Source organism: Triturus cristatus, chromosome 11 (assembly GCF_964204655.1).
Source record: "Triturus cristatus chromosome 11, aTriCri1.1, whole genome shotgun sequence".
Taxonomy (NCBI): Eukaryota; Metazoa; Chordata; class Amphibia; order Caudata; family Salamandridae; genus Triturus; species Triturus cristatus.
In genome coordinates, this window is record NC_140594.1 from 30,493,726 (window position 1) to 30,502,933 (window position 9,208).

General features: G+C 49.1%; 1 protein-coding gene across 2 annotated transcripts in view; it reads right to left on the reverse strand.

Annotated features, from left to right (window-relative positions):
• Window positions 1-8,044, reverse strand: part of STX2 (syntaxin 2) — a 285,012-nt gene extending 276,968 nt beyond the window's left edge. For both annotated transcript variants that reach the window (XM_085633339.1, XM_085633338.1), the window contains exon 1: window positions 7,856-8,044. In XM_085633339.1, the coding sequence (XP_085489465.1) occupies window positions 7,856-7,885 (30 nt within the window). In that variant the 5' untranslated portion in view covers window positions 7,886-8,044. The remainder of the gene's footprint in view (window positions 1-7,855) is intronic.
• Between the last annotated feature and the right edge of the window lie 1,164 nt (window positions 8,045-9,208).

The following is a 9,208-nucleotide window of genomic DNA, read 5'->3' on the forward strand; positions in this document are numbered from 1 at the left end:
AATCTTGCATTCAGAAGCCAAAAAGACTACATTATTCCAAAAGAATCCCCAACGCCTAATGCAATTTTAAGAAAGTTTGTAGGTTTCTTTTGGAATTCCACGACCCAGAGTGCACCAAGGCAACATTTCCCACATCTCAAGCTTTCTCCATCACAGATCACCTTGAGCAGGAGACAAGGTTGCTGGAACACCACCTCAGGGACAAGACAGCCACAATCTAACCACCGGGCCCAAGATTAAGAAGTCTACCCCAACCAGCAAACATCAGTCCATTCTTCCGTTAGGTAACAACTGGCATCCTAATATTACTATCTGGTCAGGAGTAGTGAACCCCCATGCTCGCCTTCAGACCACTGTCCAATCCAAACCTTCAAGAACATCCTACTTCCAATGGCTGCCGCTTCCCAGCCACCATCAATAACTCTCTATCATCGGGGAAGATACTCCTATGAACCTCATCAAGGAAAATAATCTAGATACCGATGATCCAATCTTCAATGGTCCATTCTCTGCAAAGCTCAACGAAAGAGCACTATTCATTCAGATCTATGACTTCTTAGAAAAAAACAATATATTTTCACACCAAAAAATTGGATTTTAGCCACCTTGAGAAAGGGACTGAATTAGCTGACATCTCTAACTAGGCCTTCCTGAAAACCACAGTAAACAACAGAGACGCCACACTCCCACAACTGAACAAGTGTGCAGCACTAGACAATCCACGAACTATCCTTGAAATTGGGCATCTGCATTCTTCATGGGATCCCCTCCTACCTCTCCAGCAACATGTCACTACCCCTTTCACCGTGCCACCTCAAGCCTCGATCATAAGATTAATTAGCACCAACCTCTCCAACAGATCCAGCATCAGGTCACTGTCCCCTTCACTGTGACACCTCAAGACACGATCACAACAAGATTACTCCGCTCCTACCTCCCCGACAGATCCAGCATCATGTCACTGCCCTTTTACCATGCCACCTCAAGCCGCGATCATAAGATTACTAGGCTCCTACCTCTCTGTCATATCCAGCATCACATCACTGCCCCTTTTACCATGCCACCTCAAGACTCGATCACAAGATTTCTCAGTTCCTACCTCTCCGGCAGATCCAGCATCATGTCACTGCCCCTTTCACAGTTCCACCTCATGCCTCGATCATGATTACTCAGCTCCTAGCTCGCCGACAGATCCAGCATCACGTCACTGCCCCTTTCACCATGCCACCTCAAGACTCGATCACCACAAGATTACTCAGCTCCTACCTCCCCAACAGATCCAGCATCACGTCACTGCCCTTTTACCATGCCACCTCAAGCCTCGATCATCACAAGATTACTCGGCTCCTACCTCTCCGGCAGATCCAGCATCATGTCACAGCCCCTTTCACTGTGCCACATCAAGACACTATCATAACAAGATTACTCAGCTCCTACCTCTGACAGATCCAGTATCATGTCACTGCCCCTTTCACCATGCCACATCAAGACACTATCATAACAAGATTACTCAGCTCCCACCCCCCCACAGATCCAGCATCACGTCACTGCCTCTTTCACCATGCCACCTCAAGACAGGATATTAACAAGGTTACTCAGCTCCTACCTCAGTCCACTACCAGATCTTGTCAAATCTGTCAGTCTATGATGCTGCAACTACACACAAGGCGCTAAGAGCTTTAGCATGGGGCAATATTCTTTTCAAAAACACTTTTTGCAAAAATAACATTTAAAAAACAGCTTTTATAACAACATTGTTTACCCATAACATCTTAGACCAAATTCAACTTAACATAACATTTAGTCTATAAACGTTTACTTACAAACACAATGTACTTAATGTATACATTATATTTATAAATACAAGAAAGAAAGAGTAAATGGATTATGTCGATATTTTCAAAAACCAAATGAAAGATCCAGCTAAAAGCGATGGACCCCTCTAGTGCAGCCTCCCCAGGGATCTGTTGGACAGAGCGCCAGAGGGGTTCCTTTATTATGTTTTGTCTTCGGGCTGCTCAGGAAGAGCTTCTCGAGCAACCTGAGCCTATTAATTCTTTAGAGTAATGACGACCAGTGCACAGGGCACGCTGACGTCACTACACTATAGTGAAAGAGAAACGAGCCGATGGGCTTGTTTTACTTTCATTGCATCAGTGCTCAGGGGCATATCTTAGCCCCCGAGCACTGACTGGGGTGTGAGAGGCACGTTGGAAAGGGGAGAATCTTCCCTCTCCAATGATATATCCGCCCAGTAGATCCCTGCTTGGAAATCGCCATAGGAGAGAGATCCCCAGGCAGGGATCCTCCCACTAAACACGAGGGATTTTGGGGGAGCGGCGGCAAGGGCTCGTGCTCCCCCCACCCCCATATGAGAACTATCGTTTTCCACCCTCCACCCTGGAGGAGGGATGGTCGGATGGGGGACATTGCCACCGATCTCAGCCACCTCCGTCTGAACCCCCCCTCCCCACCCCCCAAACTAAGGGAACCTGGTACACTGCACAGGAATGCGATGAGGGTTGAGACCTCCTGCTGGAGGAAAAGCAGGAGATCCTCTTGTAATATTCACATGCTTCTCAAGGAAACAAATGTGGGCACTACAGAAGGCAAGTACCTGTCTGTGTTTGTTTCATATCATAATGGTATCTGACCGCCATCTACTGATATGAGATAAACACCATGTACAGTATACCTTCTGGGGTGTCCATGTTTGTTTCCTTGTGAATCATTTGAAAATATATGTTCATATAAACACAATAAAAGAGTTAGGTTGAGGACTACACGACGATTTAAAAAAAAATCTTCTTGAACCTGATTACAAATCTAGCTAAAAGTTTAGTGTAAGTTTCAGATATATAAATGTAACAAGCACTGACCATGCTACTAGGTCTGAATTTAATGTGTTGCTTCCTGCACTGTCACAGGCACACCCAACACTCCCATGGGCAGAGTATTTTACTTCTGTAATCGGAATAGGCGATGGAACGAAGAAAAGGTCTACCTGCTCCGATTCGATGGAACATGGGCACAACCAGGAGAGCACAAGAAGATCAACGTATGTGAAAAGGCATTTACGGCTGAAGCCAAAGGCTCAGACGTTCAGGAGAAGTGCTAGCACCTGCCTCGAGAACCAAGCAAAGTGTCTTAAAAGAAGATTCATTGGGTAACTTGTACCCTGTGGAGGAAGTCCAACTTGGATTCAGTAGAAGTGCACTGAGGCAAATAAATGACAGATGTGGATTATGGCTGTTGTACAATCTAAAAGCAACAGGTAAGATATTTAGGAAATACAAGCAAGGTTGCATTGCGATAATCCAAAACGGATGGGATTGCTGCCTAGATTCCCAACACCTCTTCAAATCAGAGGCAGGAAATAACTCTCTTTAAGTTCTCTAAAAGGGAATAACATACAGGAGGAGATCCATAGATGGTGTAGCATCCCTCTTTCTTGTACACAGTAAAAAGGTCACTCCTCCCAAAGATATATTTATTCCAAACCCTCCCTACCCCAATCCCGCAAATTGATATCCAGTCTCTCCAACGGGATCTAACCAACTTTATCTGGGGCAAGTCTCGCCCATGTTTCTTTAACAAGGGTTTGATGTTGCCCTGAGATCGGGGAGGGCTAGCATGCCCCAACTTCCTTGAATATTATTGGGCCTCTCACCTTTGCTACATTTCAGAATGGGTGGTTCGGGAGAGCGAAATGCACTGGTTCCATATGGACCGAGCAGTCGCATGTAGGCCTCTGTGGGACCTAGTCTGGCTTCCTCACGGGGCTCGCCCCCGTAGTGCATACATTGCCACCCCCAAGAGGACGGTCCTAGACATATGGGACAAACTGGCAATAACTCAGGGTCTGACCTCCTTTCCTTCCCCTAATACTCCCATAGCTCGCAACCCCAGTTTTCTGCCTGCATTGCAACCTCAAGCCTTCAGCTCCTGGACAGAAGGCGAATGCCGCATAATCCAGGACCTATTTCAGGGAGACACATTTCTCACATTTGACCAGTGCAAAAAATCATTCCACCTCACTGGCATGGCGCGGATCCAATATTATCAACTACGACACTGGCTACTCTCTCACACTTACACACAAAGGGCAACCAGACAGCTTACTGCCTTCGAGACTTTAGTTCCGAAATATTGAGGGCTCGAGAAGACTGATCTCCCACACCTACAAAGTTCTACAACACCTCCAAGCCCACACTTATCAAAAACAATGGAATACAGATATAGGTGACGAGATTCACCCGTAGGGCTGGGACCGGCTGTGGCGAGACATTCCAAAAATGTATCAAAGCATCCCACGGCGCAAGTCGGCCTACAAGCTCATGACACAATGGTATTTTACCCCTGCCCATATCCAGCAGATGGTACAGGCTTTCCCCCAACCTGTTGGAGATGCCAGGGGGATAGAGGTGATCTCCTCCCCATTTGATGGTCTTGTCCCAATCTGACGTTATTCTGGAAAGAAATCCTATGCCATATCAAAGATGCAGTTGGATTCCCTATCCCTAGCTGTCCGATAGAAACCCTTTTGGGCATCAGACCTTCAACCCTGGTAGCCATGACCCATTCGGACTGGCGTTTAATAACACATATGTAAGGGGCAGTACGAAAGTCCATTGCTCTCTATTGGAAGAAACCTGACCCCCCTTCTATTGCCACATGGTTTCTCCACTTATGGCAAGTCTTAGCCCTGGAGTTGCTTACCGCCCAAATCAACCACAGACAGTAAATTCAGCCACACCTGGCAGCCACTAATCCAGCACATCTCCCAGATAAAGGATTCTCGCCTGGTTCCCCCTCGTGTGGGAGCTTCACAGCTCTTGGACGACTCCCTCTTACCTTATTCAAGAGGTGTTCACCAGGCCTCTCCGACTCAGTTAAACCCGATCGAGGCTGCCCCCCCCCCACCCCAAAAAAAGGTAGTGATTACCAGAGCGCCTCCGTCCCTCCATTGTTTCCCTTCCCTGGGCTCCGTCTTCCCCTCCCCTGTTCGGAAGCGGAGTTGTACAGCCACTATTCCCAAACTTCGCCAACAACAATGCGTAGCTCTTACCACAGGAGCAAAATATTACACAGATACACATACACCCCATTCACGTTCTTTATGCACTGGGGCTAACTCTATAAATCCCAAACCATGTTTCACTAACTCATGGAGACCCCCCCTTCTACAATAATCTTTATCAGTATCTCAAAGCAAGGAAATAGTGTATTACTCCACCTTTCTTGTCCTCACACCCATCCTTAGTGGCCATTTTAGCTTTGATCGTTACAGGGCTCCATCTGTATACTGTGTTACTTCGGATGTACTTTACCTTATGTCTTCTTTCGATTTTCCCTGTACAATTTATATTCATTAAGAAATTTGAAACAAAAGGGGAGTAACATGCATCAGTGATCATGCTGACACCTGGGCAGAGGGTAAGTTCAGCCCTGAGTGTACCACCACCATTTTGTTCAGCAGTAGAGGCAGTGGGTGGAGCAAGCGCATCTTACTAGCAAACAGAGGTCCAGTACTGAGAATGATTCCCTAGAACCAACACATCCATTTACCAGCATTCAATGTTAAACGGATATTGGTCATCATACAAGTAACTGAAGCAAGATATTCCCGAAATGTAAGGAGAATACCAGATTTACTGCCACTCTGTTGGACCAGGAATTGAATACAAATAGCCTAGTTAAAAATATATGGACCAAAGAATGAATTTAAGAGACATAGGGGGTTTCAAAAATACTGCACAATAAATCTCAATCTCACTATCCAGTATTAATACTTTGACAAAGAAAAAGAAAGGGAACTTTAATTCACTCACAACTAAACACTAAATATAAAATTACAACTGTGTGCAAGGCAACTGAGACCTCTCTGGCACCACCGAAATGAGAGATCGGTGTGTGAAGGTCTCTTACTTTTAAACCCCCTTTCTAGTTTATAGCATAAAACCCGACCTAATACCCAAGATGCAAAGCATTCCAAAATTGAAATGAACAATGCACAAGAATAACACACAATAAATCAATGTTAAACAAAAAAAAATTTTAAACATAAAAAAGCACTCATGTACAGGCAACTACATATTCTCAAAATTACAAAAATGCATGTGATTATAGGTGGCATTACAAATTGGGACCCCTAATTAAGGGCCCTCACAGATTAAACAAGGTGCAAATTATTTAACCCAAGAAATATCACAGGAGGCAACATCCTGCAAATGTAGTCGGCTCCTGTTATCTGTGAAGCACCATGTGGCAAGGTATGCATCAACAGACTTTAATTATAAAAAAAACAGGTTTGTTCCTTTAAGGATCTAATAGGGAAAATACAGGCTTTTCATTATCGTTCTTCCTTGCACTCATTTAATGTTATGCCACCCCCTTGTAATACCTATTATTGCTATAGACAATGCTGTTTTACTAGTTACTTGTTTCCAGAACCCCCATTTGCTCTGCAATCATCTAATTCTTCTGAATATTCATGCCCTGTCATTTGCAATCCGTCTACGTTCCCAGCCGGTGTTTTCATTTAATGGAATCCATAACTCCCCAGTTATTATTAGCCCTTGCACCCCCTCACCCCCAAATTAATTTCCAGGCTCTACTTATTCCCAGCACCTTTGCTCCTATTTTGTATTACCAAACTCCGTTATTCCCTGCACCCCAGTAATTCCTAGCCCTCATTTGTATTGCCGTACTCCTCATTCCTATTCCGTTATTTTCTATACCCATGTAATTTCCATACCTACTTAATCCCCATCTTGTCTTTACCATTTCGTTATCCACTGCATCCCTTGTAATTTCCATTGCCCCTTTACCCCCATTTCGTCTGGTCTATTCTGCTATCCTCAGAGTGACAGCTGTTTATGCTCATATCTGGTTATTTCAGGGGCTCCCTTCTTCTTCTGTCACCCCTTTCAGTTAGTTCTGTTTATTCTTCGTTCCTGAAGCTCCAGAATGCCCCCCTGAAGACCCCGTGTTCCCACCCACACGTTCCTAGTCTGATGTTCGCAGCATTAAAACTCTACTCCCCACCCCTAGTTCAAGCCCCCCCTTTGGGCCCAGCCCCACTGTCCTTTCCCAGCCCTCCAATCCTTTTTACTCTTAACCCGTTATCCTCGGTCCCACCCCAGTAAAGTCCCCCCTCTCAGGAGAATCCTTCTATCCCGTGTCCCTCACCCCCAACTATCCCTAGTAACGCCGGTTACTCTCAACCTCCAATGCCTGCTCTCGTGGGTCCCGGCACTTCGTCCCAGAGCACTTTACTCCATCCTCCCCCTGCCCAGCGAACACTGGCCTGCTCCGGACACCCGCTGTTGGCGGCCCCCGCCCCTCCCGTTATATCCCAGCCCCCCGTTATTCCTTGGCCCCTCGAGTTCCCAGTCTCCCAGCTCCCACACACTTGTTCCCAGGCCCGTTATTCCCGCCACACCCTCTATCCCAAACACTATCCTGCTCCCTTCTTCCAGGGCTCCCGTTATTCTCAGCACCCTCTGCTCCCGTTATTCTCAGGCCCCCGTGCTCCCGTTATTCTCAGCACCCTCTGCTCCCGTTATTCTCAGGCCCCCGTGCTCCCGTTATTCTCAGCACCCTCTGCTCCCGTTATTCTCAGGCCCCCGTGCTCCCGTTATTCTCAGCACCCTCTGCTCCCGTTATTCTCAGGCCCCCCTGTGCTCCCATTATTCTCAGCTCCCTGTTATTCTCAGGCCCCCCTTGCTCCCGTTATTCTCACCACCCTCTGCTCCCGTTATTCTCAGCCCCCTTAGCTGCCGTTATTCTCAGCACCCCGTTATTCCCAGCGCCCCCCTCCCTGTGCACGAACGCCCCGAGCCCGCAGACTCACCGCTGACAGCTCGGCCAGCCGGTCCCTCATGCCCGAGCCGGCTCCGGTTCCGCGGGGATGAAGCGTGGTGCTGCCGTGCCTCCTCCGCCCGGCTCCCGTTACTCGCAGCCTCCTGAGCCCGCCCCGGTGCCACGGCAACCACTAGAGGCAACGGCTCGCTCTGCGCATGCGCCAGCCCCGCCCGGCCACAGAGCCGACCGCGGCATTCCGCGCACCTCACAGCGCTGCGGGGCCAGGGGAGGGGTCAGGGAAGGAGAGGCGGGGCCAAACACTGGAGGGGCGTGTCTAGAGAGAGAGAGGCGCAAGGTGAGGAGAGGCGGTTCCAGGCATCGGAGTAGAGGGGCTATAGGGAGGCCAGATGTGTGAGAGGCGGGGCCAGACAGCGGAGGGGTGGGGCTAGAGAGTGCAGCCAGTAGAGGAAAGGCGGGGCCAGGCACTGTAGGGGCGGGGCTAGAGAGCGGAGCAATGGGGAGGAGAGGCAGGCAGAGGATGGGCGGGGCTACAGGGAGGAGCGGCGACAGTAAGGCGGGGCCAGGCGTCAAAGGGGAGGGGCTAGAAAGAGGAGCCAGGGGACGAGAGGCGGGGCCAGGCAGATGAGAGGCGGAGATAGAAAGAGGTGCCCAGGGTAGGAGAGGCGGTGCCAGGCAGAGCAGGGCAGCGCTACAGAGAGAGGGGCTAAAGAGGGGAGAGAAGAAGGCAGGCAGAGGAGGGGCGGGGGATAGAGAGGGGAGAGGCGGTGCCAGGCAGAGCAGGAGTGGAGCTAAAGAGCAAGGGGCGGAGTCAGAAAGTAAATGAGCGGGGGGGGGGGGGGGCTGGAGCATAGGCGGGGCTGGAGCGCAGTAGAGCCAGGCAGGGGGCGGGCATAGAGAGATGAGGGAGTGACCAAAAAGACAGGCCGAGCCAGGCGGAGGAGGGGAGGTGCTAGAGCTCATGGGGCGGGACCACTTGCCGCGTAGGCGGGGCCAGGGAACGAGTCATGGAGTATAGGCGGACGAAGGAGAGGTTGGAGGCATGAACTAGGGACGGAGCCAGAGAGTAGGGGGCGGACCAAAAGAGGAGGGCGGGATAGTTAGAAACTCGGGTGGGATATGCTAGACGGACTGGGCGAGCCACGTGCACTAGAAAGGCGGGGCTACGCGAACGTACCTGGGCGGGGCTAGGTAAGTCCCAAACACCCATTGAGATGCCTTTATCGGCCCACGGTGAAAGAGAGGCTTGGATCGCAAGCTTTACCTTTTCATCACAATGGAAAAGGGACTAGAATGTGGACGAGAGCTCGGGAATACGATGACGATAAAGGGAGGTGAGTGAAAAGAAACCATACAACAGCACAGCTAAAACTAGCATTAAAAA